This window comes from Lygodium microphyllum, chromosome 8 (genome assembly GCF_053477565.2).
Source record: "Lygodium microphyllum isolate KBCC chromosome 8, Lygodium_microphyllum_v1.1.10, whole genome shotgun sequence".
NCBI lineage: Eukaryota > Viridiplantae > Streptophyta > Polypodiopsida > Schizaeales > Lygodiaceae > Lygodium > Lygodium microphyllum.
This window is the reverse complement of record NC_141142.1, coordinates 84,708,867-84,732,952: the sequence shown is the minus strand read 5'-3', so window position 1 is coordinate 84,732,952 and position 24,086 is coordinate 84,708,867. Positions and strand designations below refer to the sequence as shown.

The 24,086-nt window shown below is 35.7% G+C and overlaps 1 protein-coding gene across 1 annotated transcript; it reads right to left on the bottom strand.

The window, feature by feature from the left end:
* Nucleotides 1-9,695: 9,695 nt before the first annotated feature.
* Nucleotides 9,696-14,219, bottom strand: LOC148032523 (putative methylesterase 11, chloroplastic). The gene is made up of 5 exons (XM_087683935.1): nt 13,975-14,219; nt 11,666-11,917; nt 11,408-11,551; nt 10,882-11,013; nt 9,696-9,980 (listed from the first exon to the last, which is right to left on the bottom strand). Exons 1-5 carry the CDS (start codon nt 14,065-14,067, stop codon nt 9,696-9,698), a joined length of 906 nt encoding a protein of 301 aa, XP_087540061.1. The 5' UTR covers nt 14,068-14,219.
* Nucleotides 14,220-24,086: the final 9,867 nt, after the last annotated feature.

The following is a 24,086-nucleotide window of genomic DNA, read 5'->3' as shown; positions in this document are numbered from 1 at the left end:
GATTAGCACATAATATCTTCGTGCTACTAGTTTCCTTAATTCAAATGATAATCTGTCCTATATGTTGTGCGTAGACAAATAGATCATAATTTTCATCAGTTTCAAGAACTAACCACTTAGTTTTTGCATTCATTGGGTAGTTGTAGAGCTCATTTTCATGTAATTTTCAATATAAAAATTGATAAAAACACACTATAACATGGAAAAAAGGCTTGATTGAGGCTTGATCCTTATGCTCCATCCTTGTCATATGCTCGCAAATATAAAATGTATTTTTTTCTAGTTTTTTAGGCATAAAAACTAATTTTTCTCTTATTTTTCCTATTTTTTCCATTTATTTGTTCATAAAAATGAGATATTTCAACATTATGAGTTCTTACTAATCAAGGATACTCAGCATCATTTCCATATCCTTTTTTATCCCATTTGACCCCAAAACACTCAACAAAAATCCCATATTCCATCATTTCCATAAAAACCTCAACTTACGAGTTTTGTGTATTTCGCGTGAGATTATTATATCATTCTATTTTTTGGTTTTTTTTCATATTTTAGAGAGAATGCAACATGAAAATTAGAAACAAGAAAAATCAAGTATTTTCTTCAATCATTTTCCATAAAATAAAAGAACCGCTCACTTACACATAGAAATCGTGATTCCAAGGCTCGTATCTCATAGATGGGAGGCCATTGACAGTTCTTCTTTGCCGTTGACATAGTCTCTTAGCCTGACCTACATCCTCCATCTCTCCAACATCATTGTTTGGTCCATATTCACCATCACAACCCTCCCCCTTCTCTCTTGAATTGATGCATATGAACAGTTGCAAAGAGTAGGGAGGAGAGAGAAGAGAGAAAGAGTAAAAAATCAGATTTCTTAATCCTCCATGAAAATCAGCCAAATTACAGTCATCTCCTTCCTCTCTTTGTCTAGATCGAGAATCTCTCTCTCTCTCTCTCTCAAGAATTGTGAATATTGAAGTGTCATCGGGCAGATTTGGAAGAGGCACAAAAAAATTTGCATCCTCACCTGTTTGTCAAATTTTTTGACTAGTTTGAGGCTTTTATTAAGCCTAAGGTTAGAACTCTTTAAAATAACCGGTTCATCTTTTGTGTTCACACTATCCCCAAGTGGATATTTCAATTTTGAGTAGGCAAAAAAACTCGGATTCAAGATACTTCTGGACAGCTGGCTTCAGAGCATCTTGAATCCTAGATGCTCTGAAGCCAGCTGTCCAGAAGTATCTTGAATCCTCGCAAGGTTTGGCATTATAAAGCAACTACTGGCTTCTGGACAACTTGCGTTGGATCCCTAACATCAATATGCATCTAGGAAAATTCCAACTCGGCCATTTGCCGCCGTTTGATTTTACATGAAAATTTGGGCTTTGCTACTTCATTGATACTTTTTGCTCCAAAACGACCTTAAATGCTTCAAGCACGGCTCAAAATCCACTCCTAAAATCTAGCTCTCAATTAAATTAGTAAAAAAAGAGTGACAAACAAGTGTTTCGGTTGAAGAAACATGAATTATTAATAGATTGGCAGGTTTACACATTATTAAATGCATGTCTAATGAGTAAAATTTGAGCAACAGATTTAAAATATAACCAAATCCAAAACGTTAGCTTAAAAGTATTAATATTTAAAACAAGTAAAACAATTTATGGAGATGCATTTGTCTCAAAAAAGTAGTGATTATACGATTTTACAAAAGATTATACTAAGAGCACATCAAATTAAACTCATAAGGAACACATCAGAATGCTATGTAGATGCGTTAGAAGGATGTGGTTGATGATATTAGTTGATGCACTAATGGCTCTAGAGCTTCTAGGGCCTCTAGAATAAAAAATAGTAGATACCCTCAAGAAGAAGTCTAATATAGAGAAGAACAAGATGGTCATTGGGAGGGGTCCATCCAAAAACAAACCTTCTTTGAGCTTTGACAATGTCCTAAATGGAATCTTGCCCTATCAGAACCCTCTTGGTAAATCGCAATTGCATATGCATCTTTGGATACAATTTATATTTTCTCACAAATTGGGCTAGATATATGGGTGTAGTTATACTCCACAAGAGAAGTTAGAGTAAACTAGATATTGGATTAATTAACTATGCATGTTGAAATAACCTTTCTTACCAAGCCCTAGGCAAGAGAAAGTGGAGTGTGAAGCTTTCCTACCATGCTCTAGATATTGGAGTGTAGTAGATAAGACAAGGTGGAGTGCCAAGATTTCTTACTAGGCAAGAAGTACTCTAAACTTGCACTTCAAAGGATTCCTTAGAAGGAAATAGAAGATTGTATCCTAGATTGGGATCATCAACGTTGGTGTGCATGTAGGCTAGGGGTTCAAAAAATGCATCATCAACCATGTGCGGAGGCCTTTAAGAAGGTGCATAGTCATTGATGATTTCACAAGCACAAGATTGCTTGCATACAAGGCACCATTCAATGAGCGACTTGTATTCATGTCATCAACTATGAAACTTGTACCTAATATTTTTGGCATGCCATATTGTCGCATGGCAAGTGCTCTAAGGGGATCAAGACCTTGCACACATGGCACAATAAGTGAATGACTTGTAGCAAACACTCCCTTGATATTGAGGCTATACACATGTGGCACAAATGGGTGATTGAAAATGGTGGCACGATTGCCACCACAAATGGTACAATGATGCATGAATGAGTAGGGTATTCTTGAAGTGGCAAAGAGCTCGGGATGGTGTAAAAGACCAAATTTTGATGAAAAATGAAATGATTGTAGATCAATGAGTCTAGTTTTCCTAGATGAATTTCGATGCTAGGAACCTAATGCAAGTCTCGGTTTGTTGATCGGAGTCCATTTGACCCCCCATTTAATCCTCTCAAGGTTTCGTGTTATGAAGTAGCCATGTGATTTGGGAGCTAGAAAGTATGTCATGGTGGCCAAGTTTATAGATTTCAATATCACAAAGCCATCAGTCGAGACAAATCTCAATTTCGAGCGTGTTTGCCTTCCGAAAGTGAAAAAATCACTTGGGATGGAGTAGTGTGAACACAAAGTAGTGAAACAAAATTTTTAACCAAAAGCTTAAAGCTTGTTTAAGATTATAAAAAGACAACTAATGAAAATGTGAGGGGGGCATCTTTATTTCAGCGCCCCAAAATCATTAAAATAATGCCATTTTTTTATGATCAACATTAGGAAGAATCCTCATGGCAGCATGATGCTCCAATTCCTCACCCTCCATCGTGACAAACAATGCTAGAAATGATGCATCATACAAGAATATCAGATTTCAGTATTTCTCTCTCCTCTCTCCTCTTGTGGTTTGTTCTCATGGATCAATGTAAAACAGAGGGGGATGGGCTCAGATGGACATTTTTTGGTCAAACGATGATGCACGACTGGAAAGAAACATGAATCAAAGTTGGATGGATCATTAATGGCCATGGAAGAGTGTCAGGGGGCCTCCAACATTGAAAACACACATCATAATGACCAGTTTATGAGAAAAATGCAGATTAATTTATAGTTTTATGATGGATTCTCATTTTTGAAATGGTTAGAAATGCTTGGATTTAATTACCAATATTCAGTTTGATTAGTCATATTGAAAGAATCATAAAAAATCAGTCGTATAATAATTTTATGCAAAACACGTAAAACCCGAGACTAGACGGTTTAAGGAAAAATATGCAGTTTTTGGTTTTTTGGTGTGCATTTACCGTTCCTATGGAATGAAACATGCTAAAACAAGTAATCTCTATAAGAGTAATTAATCTACACCTGAATCAATAATTATTTATAATTTTCTATAAATCAATAGAAAAAAATAAAAATGAAAAAATATAGGGTTTTTGCGTCATAAAAATAAGAAAAAATAAGATTAATATGTGTGGACGTATGATAGAGTTGAAGCATTAGGCTTAGCCTTAGTTCAGCCCTATCTCTTTGTTAGAGTGAGTTTCTATGGCTTTTCATAAGGAAAAATACATAAAAAACCATGTCTACACCTATCAACACAACAAAAATTTTAAATGGTATGGAGTAGGGGGTTGTTGAGTGATAAAGTACGTTAAATTATGATGCTTCATATTGTATTTTATATACAGCTCATGGTTGTTTAAAATTAAAGGGACTATTAGCACGAGGAAGCTCGATGCTAGCCCTAAGCAACGAAGCACTATTATAGGAAAAGAGAAATCATGAATAGAATTGTCTTTGCTGCACTTTCATGTTGCTAATATTCAATGAACATTTGTTTGAGTATGATGGTCTTATTCACACTTGCATTGATGTACCACATGGTATTATATCATGGATGCATGGCACGTGTTTGTATGAGTAATGACCGGATGCTAAGAGTGTGAGGTATCCCAAGCCATATAGCTAGATATTCAATTCCTTGGGAGTTATTTGGTGACATTTATCTATCATCTCTTGGATCATTTAATTAAAATAATGCACTTTATTTTGGATGTGTTTTGTGTTTATGGTTCATCTTGGGACCAATCCTTGAGGTATATGAGAGTCGTAGTGGAGCCGCGGTGATCAATCGAGGGGTGCTCCCTGTGTGTATGCTATGTAGTGAACAACATCAAGATGTTCAGGGACTCCTTTTGAGGGGTGGGAAAAGAATCATTCATTGGACTACAAACTCATACAAATGCAAAGTTCTTAGGTGCTCCTAGTCGCGAGGCTGTGTAGGGTGGTTTTAGGTGAGTAGTAGAGGCTCGGCTAGTGCCTTAAAGCCAGTGTTGGGCCCATTTTAGGTCCTAATAGGTGGTGCATTTACTGGGAGCTGCTAATAAGTGGTCACTTTCAAATCTTGGCTATAAGTGATCCATTATTTTTCTTAGCTTCTAATTGGGAGCCACCTTGAAGAACTGGTGGATATTAAATGCAAGCTCACTAATACTTTGGTTATCAACATGATGATTAATCCAAGGAATCCCCATAACTCGAAAGATATTTTGTCCATCCTAAATGGATTAGTGGGATCTTTGGTTATTCATGTGACTAACTATTTTATCCTTTGCCCCGAAAGTGATACCATGCTCAAGTTTGGGCCATTATGGGAAAGTACACATGGAGCAACTTTTGAGATTCATAAGCCATGGGAGGTAGAGAAAACATTATAAACCAAAAGTGAGGCTAAGAGGGCACAGTCATCCACACTAATGATGATGACTTTTTAGACGAAAAGATTATGATAACAATGGTTAATATGCATGACTTTGATCCGAGAATACATCCGATGCTAGTTTTTGAAATAATTGGGTACCATAGTGTAATTGCTAAGATCCATAAAGCATGGATGATGTCTATGCGTGTGGGAAACCATTGTTGGCAATGAAGTTTATATTGGGACCTATCCTAGGTTCTAGCAAAGTGGTGGCAGATGAGAATAGCCTTGCTAAAGTACCATCACTTAGTGATGAGGTAGATTCCCTATTGCATCATGTTGGACTCCCTAAACCACTCTGTGAGTTAGCAGAAAGGGAGACCCAGTTAGCACGAAACCTTCCTACACCGATAAAGGTGGAAATGCAAGAGATTAGGGGCCATGAGATGATGGGATTAGGTCAAGAAAAATATGAAGATTTTGAAGACTCAGTCTTAATCCCAAAGATGAGGAATAAATGCCCTCCTCCTTATAGAGAAATCGCAGTGTTTCATGGGCTACTAGATGAGAATCTGATGCTACACTTGAAAGAATATGGCCTAACTTGCCTTGCAAGTGTGTTCAAGGATCTACATGGAATGCTTGTGTTCTCGGGTACCCTAAAGGGAGAGACCGAAAAATGGGTCAATTAAATCATTCGAGAAATTATGTGATAGATTTTAAGATGAACATGAAAAGAAGGTTCACATGACTCAAGTCTTGGGACAACTCATATAGATTTGGCAAGAGTTATATACATCCATCAAAGAGTGCAAAAGAGCCTTTGATGGCATTCTGAAGCTTTGGTCAAGGAAAGTCAATCAATTACCAGAAGATGTGATTGGTGAACTCTTTGTTAGTGGCTTGGAAATAAAAACGTAGCTCCACGTTAGGATGAGAAACCCTAAGTCACCGAAGGAGGCAAAGGTTCAAGTAGATGATTATGAAATATATATTCAGAGGTGTTGGAAGAACTATTGGAGTTTTCTCCGCACCCTTGAAATCCATAAGGATTGGCAATATTTATTGTATGTTAGTTCTATTGGAGGTGCAAATGACATTTATACTAGGGAGAATCCCGGCATTAACTATAAAGACCCTAAGGCCCAAGAACCCTAGCCTCCTAGTGCAACCAATTCCATGTTCCAAAGCCATGATCTAGATGGAAAGGTGTAGAGCTAATAGGGGAAGCAAAGTGGTTAAGTAACCCCTTAGTGGCCTAATTTCGAAACAAAATTATGCTAATGAGATAACGGCCCAAAACATAGCTAATATATACTATCATGTGGAGGTTGTCTCAATAATTGAGAGCCAAGGTGAGAGGAAACCTAGGGTTTACAATGGTGAATACATAATCTAGTTAAAGGATCTAATTTTGGGGAAATGATATTGAGTAAATGAGCAGAGATAGATTGGTCCACATGAAAGAACATAAAAATAGAAGGAATGGTGGCAACCAATCAAGCCATGCAAAGATAAAAAGAAGATGGGTTTGGAGGCTTGAAATCTCTAAAAGTGTGGTTGTTGTGCTAGATGAAAGGAAAAGATTTCCAAGTGAATATACAATGGTGAATTCCCAAGTGGATGAGACCAGAGGACATAATAATACATCTAGCAATGTGCACCGCTCTAGGATGCATCATTGTGATGGGCCTAGGATTGAATCCCTACCTAGTCTGGGTAGTAGCAATGACACATTCAAAATCCAAACAAGGAAGGGTCAAATGAGCCAAAATCCACAGATCTCTCTATAGAAGAGCCCTTTGGGAAGCTAGAGCAACCACTCTATTTGAAAGGTAAGATATTTGAGCCTAAGGAGGTCATTTTTTCAGCTAATAGTAGACAAAATCGAATAGCCCATATTGATGTTATATTAGAAGGAAGGCTTGGACTTGTCAATATACAAAATGTCCAAGATTAAAACTCAATAATGGAATTACCCTCATACCTTATGTGTAGGTAAGTTTCAATTCATCGATTGGAGTCTACTTGACCTCCCATTTAATCCCCTCAAGGTTTCGTATTATGAAGTAGCTATGTGATCCAAGAGCCAAAAAGTGCATCACAGTTGCTAAGTTTATAGATTTCGATGTCATGAATCCATTTGTCCAGATGGATCTCGATTTCAAGCATGTTTGCTCTTTCGAAAGCGAAAAAACCACTTGGACTAGAGTGTGAACACAAAGTAGTGAAATAGTTTTTTAAACCAAAAGCTTTAAGTTAGTTTAAGCTTGTAAAATGAAAAGACACAACTAATAAAACATGGGTGGGGGGGGGGGCGTTTTTTTGGATGCTCAAAATAATGCCATTTTTTTATGATCAGCATAAAAAAGAATCCTCACGGTAGCAGGATGCTCCAATTCCTTGCTCTACATCATGACAAACAATGCTCGAAATGATGCATTATACAAGAAGATCAGATTTTAGTATTTCTCTCTCCCCTCTCCTCTCTCCTCTTATGGTTTATTCTCATGGATCAATGTAAAAGAGAGGGGGATGGAATCATATACATGTTTTTTGGTCAAAGGATTATGCACAAGTGGACAGAGAAGTAAATCAAATTTGGATGGATCATCAATAGCTATGGAAGAGCATCAAAGGGCCTCCAACATCGAAAAATGCACATCACAATGAGTAGTTTTATGAGAAAAAGATAGATTTTATCGTTTTATGATGGATTCTTGTTGAAATGGTTAGTAATGCTTGGATTTAATTGCCAATCCTCTATTTGATTAGTCATATTGAAAGAATCATAAAAAATCACGCGTATAATAATTTTATGCAAAACATGCAAAACTGGAGACTAGATGGTTTAAGGGGAATATGCAGTTTTTGAGTTTTTGGTGTGCATTCATCGTTCTATGGAATGAAACATACTAAGAAAATCATTTTGTGTAAGAGTAATCACTCTACACTTGAATCAGTAATTATTTATATTTTTTAATAAATAAATAGAAAAAAATATTATCATGTCATAAAAATAAGAAAAAAGAAGATTAATGTGCATGGACATATGATGAAGTTGAAGCATGAGGCTTCATTCAACCCTATCTCTTCGTTGGAGTGAGGTTTATAGCTTTTAATAAAGAAAAATACATTAAAAACCATGCCTACACCTATCAACACAAGAAAAATTTTAAACGGTAGGGATTAGGGGTTGTTGAGTGATAAATTATGTTAAATTTTGATGTTTTATGCTGCATTTTATATAGAGTTTGCGGTTGTTTAGAATTAAAGGGACTAGTAGTACGAGGAAGCTCGATGCTAGCCCTAAGCAAATAAGCACTATTATAGAAAAAAGGAAATCATGAAAAGAATTGTCTTCACACTTTCACGTTGGTAATTTTCAATGAACATTTGTTTGAGTACAATGATCATATTCACACTTGCATTGATGCACCACATGGTATTATATCCTGAATGCATAGCACATGTTTGTATGAGTGATAACCCGATGTTGAGAGTGTGAGGTATCCCAAGCCATAAGTCTAGATATTCGATTCCTTCGGAGTTATTTGGTGAGGTTTATCTATCATCTCCTTGATTATTTAATCAAAAGAGTGGACTTTTTTTCAGTAAGGGGCAATCCATGTGTGTGTTCTACATGGTATACAACACCAAGATGTTCAAGAACTCCTTTTGAGGAGTGCGAAAAGAATCATTCATTGGACTACAAACTCAAACAAACCCAAAGTTCTTAGATGCTCCTGGTCATGCGGCCATGTGGGGTGGTTTCAGGTGAGTAGTAAAGGCTCGGCTTATGTCTTAGAGCCAATATTGGGCCCATTGTAGGTCTCGACAATGAGATATATCCGATTTGAGGATTGTGTTGATGTAACTTTGCATAAGGGAGGATGTTATTTTTTTCATTTTTACACCAAGGTAAAATTAGAGGCTATTTTTAGGCAAATGACTTTTTCTAGAGGTTTTCAAGGTCACAACCCTAAATTTATGGGCTTTAAAACTCAGAAAATAGCCCACATAGACAAAAATTTATGTATTTTTTTCTAAAATTCACCCAAAATTTTTCTCAAATTTCTAAATCTCCACATTTGATCAACAAAATATTTATCCACATATTTACAAACCAAAAATCACAAGGTTTTCTTAGTTTTTATCTTAACATCCATCTGATTGAATTCATTCTATTGTAGTACACCTGTGGGTTTCTTATATACGCATGCATCTCTTTCATACTCCCTATGGTACACATATTTTCAATGTATAACTTTTCACTTTTGATGGCTTCTCTTTGTGTGTCCTTCATCATCCTTTGCAAGGTTCCTTCTATTCATAGGAGAGGTTGATGCAATCCAATACAACATGGAATTATTGCAATTTCAAGCTGGATATGTATTTAAGCCATGTTATTGTTAACACATCAAGGCATAGAGACCCTTATATAAGAGTAGTCATGGAAATCTCTATGCTTATTAGGATAGTGTTTTGACTTCTTTCAAGGGCAATGATCATCTATAACTTAGATAACATAACTATTAAGGAGCTTTGAAATTTTGGCTCTTACATTTTGCATGACTATACTATTTTTTAAAGGTTTGGCTTTTGGTAATGGAATTGAGAATATTAGAAAGGACTTCTGGATAAGAAAAAAAGGACGAGTGGTCACTACCTTCAATAGTGAACACTTTATTTGGGGGATTATCTTGCACTATTTGTGCTTGTAGAGATGGTGGCATTACACGGTCCATGGTTGTCTTTATGTAGTATCGCTTAATACGACCATATCGAGTTTGAGTTAATGTAAGGTTCTCAAAGAGTGGTGCATAAGGTGAGGGATTCAGTAATGTGAATGCAAGATTTATATCCTGCAAAAAACACCAATAATTTATATTGTTACTCTATTTTTGAGATAAACTAGTTTTTGTTGATGAGGTTAATATGCAATTGTCAAAATAAAAAGCTAGTTTGAATGTTGTTCATAAATAAAATTCCCACTCTTTGCATAACATTGTTAGAGACTAGGTCATGTAGACCCTAAAAGTATTTCCTTGAGAAAATACAAAAGTTATTAATAAGTTCTTAGTAAGTTACTTTTACTCAAAAGTGATTTTCAATACCAAGAATATAGGGTATTTGTTAGATTTTTGTTTTTTCTAACTACACAAATTTCCTAAGAGTAAGATCTATTAACTTTAAATATGAAGGACTAAGCATTCAAATTTGTGGTTGAATTTTTTTACTATATACCCATGCTCTATAACTATATTATGTTTTGTAATTTATTTAACTTTACCTTTTTATTCCTCTTTAAAAGGTTGGAGATATGGATAATTTGTTAGTAAATCTTGCATTTTTATGGGCGTCTCAATGTGGATATGGAAGGTTGCATGCTTTTGCACACATTCACAAATGAGCATCCAGACTACATTGATGAACAACAAGTCCACTTAGTTTCGTACCATGGAACACAACTATAGACAATCATTGCATTTTTTTATAATCTACATGATGAGATTTTTCATAAAAACTATATGGTAGGTAACTCTAATTATATATCTACATGGCAACATAGATGTTGGTAGTTATTACAAAATGGAACAAAAAACATGCATTGCTTGTTTTACATTTACTTGTAATGTACGTTGCAAAAAGAAGGGGTATGAGAGGAATAATGACCTTGACTTAGATTTGCATTTAAATTAATTGATTAACCAAGTTATGCATGCACTAAGATTCTTGCTAGAGCACCAAATAATGAATTCTTACCCTGATTGGGCTTTTATTATAATAATATTCTGCAGCTTTTGCAAGATTAATATAAGCTGATGTCGGCTCGGATGAAGAACCATTTGCGAAATTGAATAGGATAACCCTATTTTGGATTAATTCTTGTGAAGCCTAGAAAATTCAAGAAGTTCCAAGAGAAACATCAAGCGAGCACACAATAAAATAATGGTAATAAAATATGACACAATGACTATGCTTGATTCTAATTATCACCACAATAATTTCCACCACAAGAATTAGAGCCATGATCGTCATCAAAACAATTGTAATTATGTTTTTAGTTTTTTCAAAATTTCTTCACAATTTCTATCACGCTTTCATTAGTCATGACTACTCCATCATGACATGCCTACATATTTGCAACATAAGCACATCTAAATTCATTACCATAGCCATTGCTATGATAATCATGATGATCTTGATGTATGAAATGAGTGTCATAAAATGCAATAAAACATGAAATAAATTCTCACATTGTAGAAAGCATAGGTCTTATGTCTAGTACCTCGAAATCTTGTATGGGTATATAGCTTTCCCCATTCCTTGGCATAAATGCAGAAATGAATACTGCTTTATCTATTTTATTTGGAAAATGTTCCATTGCATAAGAGATGGCACCTCCTGCCAAGCTATGTCCAACAAGAATAACCTGACATATTACAATCTAAATACATTAGAAGTGGTTAATCCAATATATATTCAAAAGGTAATGTGTGGGCTCTAGAAAATTAAAGTGATTAGGAAATTGACAACCAAATCAAACCTTCTCATCAACATTTGTAATGTTGTTCTGTAAAAAGTCTGTCAAAGGCTTCACATATTGAGCTACAGAAGTCACTTGGTCTGCTACTGCTTTGTTGATGCCATTTGATGTGAGATCTAAAGCAGTCACATTGTTTCCCTTGCTTTGTAAAATTGTTATGATTTTGTACCAACACCATGCCCCGTGGCTTAAACCATGGATGAGTACAAAATGGTTACTTGTTCCTCCATCTTGAGATGAACCAACTTGTACCTATTTTCAAAATTCTAAATACAAGGGCTAAACATGAGAAACTAGTTGCATGCAAAGTATCTATGTAAGTTCTAGTTGTGAAGATAAGCTAACCATAATCAACTTACATTCAATGCTACATGTCTGGAATATGTAAAGTTTTTGCTATAATTCAATTTAAGAGGATGGTGATGGTTACATCATGTCATAAGAACGTATGAAGAAATGCACACAACTCATCAAACTTAGATACAACATGTCTCATTAGTATGCACATTCACCCCTAACTTGTTGGTGCGATTTATCATAATTATAACTAGAGTATAAGCTCGCTCTTATCTTGTACTAATCAATCACTAGGAGCTTTTGACTAATGTCTAGATAGGAGAAAAAGAGTTCTCCTACCTAATGTACTAAACAAAATTACACACATCTAGGGATTTTTGGACCTAGCGAAAAGGGCGCTCTCTTCCTATATAGATTAGGTTTAAAAAAATTCAATGTATAGGTTTTTTCTCCTCATGTGTACAAATATTTTCTAAATAAGTAATATTTTCCTATATAGGCTATTTTTTCCTATGAGAAGAAGTTTCTAGCTAGGTAATATTTTCCTATATATGTTTTACTTTCTTATGTTGAGAAAAAGTTTCTAGATATGACATTTTATTTCAATAAATTATTTGAAATAATTCACATGATGCCATAATAGAGTGGTACTATATTCTTACCCAAGTAGATCCCTATTGGCTAACGAAATGGTAAACAAAGATTTTGAATTGAACATTAAGCTCAATCCTAGGCAAGGTGGGTAATGTGTCCATAAACTCTTACATGATTTGGATAAGCACAAGAAACTTATCTATGTAAGCAACAACTACAAAACTATAAACCTTAGAAACTTAGAATGCCATATATTTTTGTAAGTTCAATACGTTTCTTTAGAGTCTAGTTATGCTGAAGTTTCCCATAGTGGTAGGCATATCATGTTGATGCTTATTTTAGGACCTTGCTCTTTATGCAAGGTTGAAATAGAGGATTCTTCTTATCTCTTTTGATAATGTCCATGCATTAGAAGGATATGGAAGAAGATGCACAAATGGCACAATACAATTAGTTCCTAGTTTTTATAAATATCAAACTAGGTTAAAAGGTGGTCAACTTTTAATTATTGATCAATTATAGCTACACTTATCAAGCTTGATGCACCACTAAATAATCTTCACAGGATTAAGAGTAAGAATTTTGCAAAAGTCCATAAAAGGGGATGAGAAGCAATGCCATACAAAGTGGGCCTGAGAAAAATAAAGTGGACCCATAGATCCATCTTGGTTAGGGAGTTTCATCCCAATTAATGGGGGTAGTTCGTGGCCCTTAGGATGTGGCATGTCTACATTTATCGTGCGTCATAATTTATGTGTCTTTCAAAGCATGCTCTTGACTTCTCAAAAGGTTGATGTGCTATCACCTTGTACGTTACCTGAGGGGCTTTATATATTGATATTGGTATACATTGTAGTATTAACACATATAAGGTCGCATCCTTGAAGAAGATGGGCCATTAGGATTGATATTGAATGGCTCTCCTAGCTATGATGATGTACTCAATGGATTTTAGGCTCAAGGACTTTTTAGTAGATTAGGTCATGGCACTGGGGCTAGCTTATGGGGTCTTGCTTTATAAAGGGGTCATGGGACTTGGGATCGTTAACTTGGATTATTTAGGCTTGGGCCTTATGTGAAAGATTACTTATATCCCTTGCAAATAGGGGACATGTGTCTCCTATGCTATATGCAACCTTATTCCAGAGGGCGCACACAGTCCTACCATGCAAGTTGAATGATTCACTATCGCAAGGTGAATAATCCATCGGTAACAGAAACGATAGGGCACACACACTCCTACCACGCGATTAGTTGCATGATTCACTACCGAACTAGCGATTTGCATGTTCAAGTGGCGGGAATTCTCAGGAGCGAAAACTACGACAGAAGCACATGATCTGGGACTAACTTTGATCGTCGTCATGGAGCGAGCAAAAGCAGCAAATTAGCGCTATAATGTCATCTCATGAACTCACCAGGGCGACATGGATGAGGAGGATAATTATGGCGACGGAGAGGCGGCGGCAGTAGCTGAATGGACGATTCGTGAGACTGGACTTAGCCATCATGATCTGCTCTGCTTTGCGGATGCTATTGAATACCGAGAGAGTGTAAGATCCAGGGAGTGGGTCAGTCTCACAGCGATTATTAGAAACGTGGCACGGTTATATGTCGTGTGTGCGTGCGTGTATGTTTGTAACACCTACTGCACAAGTCAATGCCCAGTGCAATATCGCGTGAGAAATAAGTAGTACACACGGCTACTCCATCAGAAATTTCTCTCTTTAATGCTACAACCACCCCGTGAAATTTCTCTCTAATGAGTTCTTACTCTTTGATTGAAGAGGTCGGCATTTCCACAATCCCACTAAAATGTGCCATCGATCGAAAAAAGCTTCATTCTTCGGATAAGTTACTCATGAATATATGTGTCCATCACATGGGGTTATGTTTTATCCAAGAAAAATTTACAGAAGGATATTTATAAATAGACCTTGAACACACGTGATGTAGACGATATAGTAACTTCCTCGAGCTCATTTTAATTGTAACTTCTGCTCAAATCATCATAATTTAAGATGCATGGCTTTGAGTGTGGTGCCTTACCGCACAACATACGTTTGACCCAACTCAAAAGAGTTTTAAATTATAATACGACCTAAAAATTAGCTATTGCTCTGCAATGAATAAAGAGAATGAGTGCCATTGAATAAGAGCTATGCTCCTCCCCAATGTAAAAATAAGTTCTTATTATGAGTTTAAGAAGTATGATTACTCAAAAGGCTTGGGTAAATTGGAAGTGCTTTACATGAAAAGAAAACGATGTGTAGGTGTAAGAACATTAAATAGACAAATTCTCTACATGTGCACACAACATATGAAAAGCAAAAGTGCTTATAACCACACCATCTAATGATTGAAAAGAAAAATTCATTTAACCATACAATTCAAACACTAGTTGGTTGCAAAGCTAACATCATCTCTCTTGATATGCTAAGTCCAATATCATCTACAAGTTGTTGGCACATTTAATAGAAAAGTTGAGATTTCGGTTCAATCATCACTAACCAACACTTTGCCTTTATTAGCCTAGATAACTTTGGCTATAGATGTTCTATCATTGTGACAAAGACCCAAAAGAAAGGTTGTGCTCCATGGAAGTTTGACATTGACAAAGAGTCCCTTCCAAGCATCAAATTATTTTTGTTTGTAGAATCTTTTTTCTCTAGTCATGGTTAACACAATTTCATAGTTCTTGTGCGAGTTACACGTGATGCCAATTGTTCTAAAGCTCATTTGAAAATGTAGTTCACATATCCATTGTCTACTTAAAATGCTATGTTTCTTGATAGAAGTTGCCAACTCAAAGTCATATCATTTGATAGAAAAAGTTTGAGATATTGACATCACATTTTCGAAATCCATGATATGAACTTTAGAGTAAATGTATGTCAAGCATCATGTAGAATAGGCATATGCAATGAAAATCATCGTCTGGATTGAATGGTGAGAAGTTCTTATTGCTACTTAACTCATTAAAATGCTTTTACTTATTCAATTGATAGTCACCCAATCTTTTATGTCATTGAAGGATGCTCTCATGAATTACATGATTGCTATTTTACATTGGAGTCTAAGTAGCAATAGTTGTGTATTATCATGTGCAAGCTCCACCTACTTTGCAATTTGTAGGTATGGTGATGATGACATTTCAAATTTTATTTCTATATTAGACTTGGGCTATTGGGGTTTAACTTTTTTGCCACACACTGGGACATCCCCTTTTATATGGCATGAAAAGGGTGAATACACAAGCTACTTAACTATATGAAAGCATCATATTCGAAAACATATATCCCTATGCAATAAGATTTCTCTATTAAGCATCATGTAGAATAGGCACATGACATCAAAGCCATTGTTAGGATCGAATAGTGAGGAGACACTAAAAGATTTTCTTATTGTTACTTAACTCACTAAAGACTTTGACTTATTCAATTGATAATCACCCACTATTTTCTTTTATTGAGGGATGATCCCATGAATTCCATGATATATAATTATGGCTATTTTACATTGAAGTCTAGCTAGCGATACTTATATATTACTATGTGTAAGTCCCACCAACTTTGTGATTTGATCATGTCCTGATGATGACTTTTTAAATGTTATTTCTACATTAGACTTGGGCTACTGTACTTTGACTTTTTTGTCACATATCTAGCCATCCCATATTAGATGGCATACAAACACACCTTTTATTGGAAAAGGAGAATCCTCTTATATATCTAGTAAAATATTGTAGGTTTTGTGTAGAGTCTAGGTGAATGTGTACATAAAAAAACTTGTTTCTATTATATGCTTGTGTATAATGTGAAATCAACATGCAATGCCACAAGGACCAAGGTTCCAAGAAATAATGAAGATCATGATTTCACAAAGAGTATGATGAAGCCTTGAGTAAGTGTGCACATTTGTAGGAGAAAAGGTTGACACAAATTATAACAAACGTATATTTATGTAGGATTGTAACATCTATGTGCAAGATAGATGATAACTTAAGTGGGAATGTAGATTGTTTTTGGGCAAAAGGTGATTGTGTAAGGCCTTTTGTGAAGGGGGAACCTATGGTTATTTGATTTAGTTTTTGAATAGCCTTAGTAATAAGGCTTATGTCGATTATATTACATAGCAATATTGTGGCAAATCTTCCAACAAAGAAACATGAATCCAATTGTAACAAAAATAGTATGTGGATGACCTTTACTATTTGGTATTCGTAGAGAGATGGACTGTGATGAATCAACTATTGATCTATATGCATTGCATGTTAAACACTTGGAAAATCGTGAGACAGAAAATGAATGTAGGAGAGGTGAAGAAAATCTATAAATTGAATCTTTCAATGCAAGGTGAGGGGATGAAATTGGCTGTCAAGCGACCACCATGACATTTTGAATCTTTTTCTTAATGCATATTTTTTCCTTTGATAGTTTGTGGTAATTAATATAGTCCTTAGGTCTTAAGACTTAAGGCTTTTCCCAGTAGTTTCAATCTTCTCCTTTGTGAAACTAGAAGGCTCATTCCCACAAGCCACTACTACCTTTAAACTTTTCATTTATCTACCCTTCAAACGCAAAATATGCTATTGTGAGGATGTACTTCCTTGAAGATGCCATGCTAAGATGGAGGCATTGAATCAAGACTTATTTCATACAAAGGCTAGTAACAATGTATAAAGCTATGATTCTCCTTGGTTCTTAGTGTTATTTGATATATGGATTATGGATCCTCAATTGTTTCTTTTAAAGTTTATGATAGAAGAAAGACCCCTTATAAGTATCTAAAGACTAAATTTAGATATGATCAATGCCTCACCCTCATAGGATGCCACCAATGATCCATGGTGCTCTAAGTTATAAGGCCCCATTATGAGAAGAAGACATGTGTGATCCCGGTTGATTGTGTCTCAACTTATCTGCTCCTTATATGTTAGATCCCAAATTTAGGGTCTGGAAGCCATGGAAGCAACCCTTAACTAGGGGGGTCTCAAGGGGGCTAGTGGTGGCACCCCTGGTCAAATAGTAAAGGGTATATTTCCTAGCCAACTATAGGGAAGATTCATAATATGGGTAGATAGGTTGACTAGACTACCTTTGCTAGTTATAAAAGGAAGATCCCTCCAAAGCCATCGCCAATCTATCTTTCACCCAATAAGAGTTCTCCCAACTAGACTTAAGCTCTTCCCCTATCATCTATCTTTCACCCAATAAAAGGAAGATCCCTCCAAAGCCTTTGCTAGTTATAAAAGGAAGATCCCTCCAAAGCCATCGCCAATCTATCTTTCACCCAATAAGAGTTCTCCCAACTAGACTTAAGCTCTTCCCCTATCATCTATCTAGGTGGCCATCTAGGCTTCACATTGGAAGCAAATGGCTTGATAGATCCATCTTTGTATCATTTCATTTAAAATTAGATCAATTTCTATTCTTTTAATATTTGTTGTGTATTCTTTACTCCTGCTACTGACATTCTATCTATTGTGTTGTGTAACTTTTACATGGTATCAGAACCCAATGGGGCTCTAAGGAGTAAAGAGTACGTGAGAGACAAGGTTTTCAGCATAGCAACAAGGAGAAATGTCGTCTACTATATGTGATAGTGGTGCTAGCACATCAGGTGGTGGTACTATTATACCAATAATTCAAACACTGACAATCAACATTTAGTGAAGGAAAGTTAGATAGCACAAACTATAGTTTGTGGAAGTTTAAAATTACAACTATGTTTTATTCTTATGAGCTTCTAGAAACAATACTAGGGAATGAATTAAAGCCATAACCCACCCTTGACACATCAAATTTAAGTGTTATGACTCCTCCAAATAATGTAGATCTTCTATGTGCTTGGAAATGAAGGAACCCAAATGTATTGTGTGCCTTAGTTACAAGCTATTTGGATAGTGTTTTGACCTTGATTCAAGTTACAACGAAAGCATCATATACTTGTAATATAGTGAGTCAATATGAAATAAAAAATCAAACAAGGATTCAAAACTTGAAGAATCAACTAGTAGTAGAGAATTTTGAACACTAGAAGCATTCATCACTGAGATCAAGAATATACATGACTAGATGTCTAAAATCTAGTGAGAAGCTAGCTTAGAGGTGTCTTTGGAATTGTCCACCAAAGTTTGATGGGTTGGTAACTTCCCTAAGCTTACATTGGACTCCAAGCTTGAACATTTGAGAAATTTTGTGCAATACTAATGCAGGAGGAGTTATGGCTTAAATATTGAGAATGTAGCATCAGTGGAGATGTTGCATTCTTTGTTGATGTGAAAAAAGCAAAGGTTGTTTCTCTATCAATGGTGACAAAACGAAGAAGGGTGATAATAAAAAGTTTCAAGGAGAGTGCTTCTACTCAAGAAGAAAGAACATGAAATTGCAGATTTCCATGTCAAAAAGGAAAATGAAAAAAATAACATTGTGAAGACGAAAGGAAAGAAGACAGCCATTATGAATGAAGGAGCTACTCGTGGTTATCATTATGAAACTATATTCCTTGGCACAAGGAATATCTACCACTCACTCATGGGTATTGGATAGTGATGCCTCCCATGATAAGAAAGGTCTATATAGTTGTATGTAACCTCTACGAGAATCCATCATTATGATGGTTGGAAAGGATGGAAAATGCTTTTCTACTGAGGGCACATGTACTTTTTTTTGTTGTTAAAAATGGTGAACTCAAAATTATTTCAAATGTATAGTATGTTCCACATGTTAAGAGAAATCTATTATGAATTGCTTCTACAATATTGGCCATGAGGTGAGGTCCACTAAGACAGGTGTAGAAATTAGCAATACTACTAGCAAAGTTGTTAGCAAAGGAGAAAGAAGGAATAATCTCTATGAGCTACATGCTCTTATAGCTAATTTTGATGTGGGGTCCACTAAGATAGGTTTATAAATTATCAATAGTGCTAGCAAATTTTTTAGTAAAGGAGAAAGAAGGAATAATCTCTATGATCAACTACATGCTCTCTTATAGCTGATGTTGATGTGGGCACAAGCAACCTTTGGCATGAAATATTTTGTCACATTGCTTTGCAATGTTAAACGAGATACATAAGAAAGATATGGCTGCTCACCTACCTATATTAATTGAAATAAAGAAACCACATGAAGCTTGTATGATTGGCAAACAATATAGACATGTTCACAAGAAAGCAAGAATGGAGCGAAGGCTCCTCTAGAGTTGGTACATGTTTACTTGTGTGCAAAAATGCCTATATAAGCCTTGGGTGAGTTCCACTCAAAGGAGTTTGAAGACTTTTGTAAGAACAAAGGAATTAAGCATCAATTTAGGACACCTCATATACCTCAATAGAATGGCATTCTTGAATGCCAAAATCACACCATGATTTTTAAAATGGCAAGGTGCATGCTTAAGGGCAAGGGATTATCTAACCAATTTTGGATAAAAGCTATTAGTACTACAATCTACATTCTCAATCTAAGCTACACAAAGACTCTTAAGGGGAAAAACTACTCATGAGGCATATACTGGTTGGAAACCATCTATCTTGCACTTTAGAAATTTTGTCTATGTGAATGCTATGCATATACTCCAAAGAATAAGAGAAACACATTCAAACTAGAAAGCATAAAATGTATCTTCTTAGGTTATAGTAATGAGAAAAAGGCTTACAAATTGTATGTATGACCAAGAGGTAAAGAGGATCATAGTGAGCCATGATGTGGTTTTCAAGGAGCATCAATGTACATAGGAGAAAGGGTATACAAGTTCTTCCACTTTATCATCGAGCAAAGAAGTAATCCACTATAAACCTATCGCAAGAGCTATTCCTACTCTCAAGGAGGAGGAAGCATCATCTTTGGATGATGATGAGAAAGTTCACTAACATACAATCATACCACCAGAAAATCCATTGTTGTGATGGGTAAAGTAGCTCTATGATCATAGTAACCCTATGCCTACCACTATTAAGGGAAAGATAGATGGACCAAGGAGGTCTCAGAGAATAAAGGAGCAAATGAAGGATTTTACTCATATTGTCAATATGGTCTTGAGAGCTAAGATTACGAGAGAAGTAAAGGAGTCACTAAACTTGGAAGTCAGGGGGATCCACCTATAATAAATCATCTATAATGTATATTCAAAGGATATTAAGAAATACACTTTCTTTACATGCTATAAGGCCCTAAAATGACCCATTATACTTTACTAAACTTACAGATTATTTTCAAATGGTAATTTAAAATCCATTTTGTAAATATAATCCCATAAATTTTACTAAATATAATATCTTTTCTTTTGAACTCACATGGTATCTTACATATTCTACAAGGTAGACTCCCCAGGCTTGGAGATGCATATGCTGATCCAACACGGTGTTGGAGGGGTTTTAGTCTCATGGTTGTATCCATCAGGGATTAGAGAGAGAAGAGTAGAGAATATGAGATAGAAGAGAAGAAAAAAAATAGATAAGAGATACACAAGATAAAGATAAATCTCAATCAATTAAAGCACAGTGTATTAATAGAACCTAAGATGATAAACAAAATCCTAGAAACAGTCTTAGCACACTCCATGTAACTATGATCTCTTCTATTCGTACATCAATTCAATAGGCATATATCTTGTAGCACCACTATGAGTTGTTCTATCAGCTCAAAAAGCATAAGGGAGTAATCGTGGCTACTCTTTTACCTTCTCTCCATATGCTTTTGCCAATGCCTTTACAATAGGTGGATGACCTCTTTCACTTTTTCCATTTTCTTCAGGATTATAAGATGAAGTTAAAGAAAACTTTATCCCCAACCATGGAAGGAAATCATGGGCTTCATTTGCATCCAGTTTTCCCCTATTTGTTGTAAATTTTCCCACATAGCGATATTGACAAAAGATCTCTTCTAAGAGAAAAGTACACATTGCATTTGTTGTCTTGGTATATAGAGCTCTCCCTTGCACTTGGTTAGTCAAGTCGTCACGGGCAAGTATGAGATAGCTCATTTGCCAAAGACCTATAGGCATCACAACTAAATCCACCACCCACTTAAAATGAAAAGACAAGGGCTATGCGGGTTGCAATCCATTCGGATGTCTCATAGATTAATACATTTGATATGTCATACATGTTTCCATAAAGTGAGTGACATCCTTATACATACCCTACCACCAATATCTTTCTTTGATCTTTGCAAAAGTACCCCAAACACCTCTATGGCCAACCCATAAGGTTTCATGAAATTCTTGCATGACATTTACTTGTGAAGCTCTATCACCGAGAACTTGCAATGGCATACCCTGTTTCTTCTTAGCATGTTTCCAGAAGTACCTATCTTTTAAGAAAAACCCACAAGCTTTCATCTTGATCTTCTTAAACTCCTCATCCAACCACTCGTCTCCTTTCGTTAATGTGTAGAGGTATTGACCAGTTCTCAGCCACTCTCCTATATATTTGTCTTCCAGAAACACTTCTACACAAGATACATAATATCTAAAGTGTCTTCTATTTGCTGTCCAAGGTTCTATTAGTGTTGTAGTAACTCCTTGCATTACTAGATTCACTCTTACAACACTTGTACTTGATAAATGAGTTGCTATATTTATTGCATTTAATGTTATCCTTGCATTCATGAGAGCTGTACATGTAGTTACAATGGATGCCAATTCAATTTCACCAATCAAAACATCATTTTGACTTACAAGAAAGTCATCTTCTTCATCCTCATACATGATTCCATCTTTGTTCTCATTGCGTGTGCCCGAGATAATATGTTTGTCATTGGGTTATCTCTTCCTACAATATGCTAAAATTCAAGGTTCAAAGATTTGATGTATGCAATCCACTAGAGCATAGCAGTATGTGAGGTAGCACAACTAGTAATCATACCGAATATTGGCAAATAATTAGTCTCAATGACTACACCAGCACCCATAAAATATTCCTTATCACATTTTAGGGCTGTCTCAATTCCCCTTAATTCTCTTTTTACCTGTGGATACCTTCTCTATCATTCGATCAATACTTTAGCACCAAACCAAATTGCATATCTTTTCCCTTTCTCATCATCTTGCCCAATTGTCCCTCCAATCCCGATTGGGCTCATATCAATAGTAATAATGATAGGTTTTCCATATGAATAATCAACCTTTCTCAATGTAGGAGCATTTTTCAAGAGCTGCTTCAATTTCTTCATTGCTTTCTAATTCTTCCTTTCCCAGTGAAATTTGTGACCTTCTCTCAAAATGTGATATAGAGCATTAGCTACATGTGCAAAGTGAGGGATCCATATCAAATAGAACACACATGCACCCAAGAATCTACATACCTTAGATAGATTCACGCATACATCTTGCATTCTATCAATCCCATCTATTTTCACACGTGATGGTCTTTGCCCATGGGACCCACACATATGCCTAGCAATCAAAATCTCTTGAACTCCAAAGACAGACTTTTGTCTAGAAAGAGTTAAATGTACCTCTTCTAGACACGTCAAAATCCTTTCACAATAAAAAATATGGTTTGCAACAAACTGTGTCTACACCCATGAGCATCCATCTCTTCATTCTTTTCATCCACTGCACACCCTTTGATTGGAACATCATCCAAGAAGGGCATTGTCAATTGTGGTATAAAATCCTTGAGTACCCTATTCATAGCATTTGCTTGTGTGCCCTTGAGTTCATTGCATCCTGTGAGAGAGTATACATTTGTACTAACCCAAGGGAGTCTTCATGGTTGTGATATTCCTACTATCAACTACAAGAAGCTAAAAGTGATCATATCCCAAGTAAAGATCACCCAAAGAATAGATTGCTCTGCTTGTGGAAGCCTATGCAAATTCATAAACCACAGGACATGCTCCCACATTTCTTATGGTTACTTTATTGACCGGCTGCATGTTTGAATAAACCTCAAATCCCCATTCTTTTTGGGCATAGTAAACCAATGATTTGATTATGGGGCTAAAGAGGGATACAAGATCTTCATGTCAAGTTCAATGGTACATGTGGCACAATAAATATTACTATTGGACAGACAACATTCAGATCTACAAAACTTATTTCAACTAGTTGAAATGCAAATGATTTCCCATGCCTAGCCAAAATTTGCATTAAAAAATCTATTTCAATAAGTAGAAGAAACCTTTATGCACCAACTTTCAATTTGTGCAATGTCTTAACTATAAAGTAATGACCTATATCTTTAGGATCCCATAAACCTAGCTACCTTGACTTTTTCTCATATAGACCCTCACAATTTGGTGAAAGCGACAAAGCAACTAGTTTCACCTTTTGTCAACATCTTATACTTTATCTCCACAACTAATTTAACCCATGGTAATCCTTCTTGCTAAGCAAACAATGCTATATCATCATACATGTCTAAAGAACATAGTGACAACACTCTATTTTCAACATCATTTTCTCCATGTATAGTTGTGGAAATTTTAGCCATAGTGTCAATAATATTCAATCCAAAAAAGAGGCCTAAAATGTCTTCATTTTCAGCTAACAACCCCAATGCTCTTAGTTTCTTAGTAGCCCGTTT

Coding starts and splice junctions, on each gene's coding strand:
- LOC148032523 (XM_087683935.1), bottom strand. CDS start 14,067: ATGATGGCTAAGTCCAGTCTCACGAATCGTCCATTCAGCTACTGCCGC. Junction 11,014..11,407: donor TACCCATACAAGATTTCGAG/GTACTAGACATA, acceptor TGAATTTTCTAG/GCTTCACAAGAATTAATCCA. Junction 9,981..10,881: donor ATAATAAAAGCCCAATCAGG/GTAAGAATTCAT, acceptor TGTTTTTTGCAG/GATATAAATCTTGCATTCAC.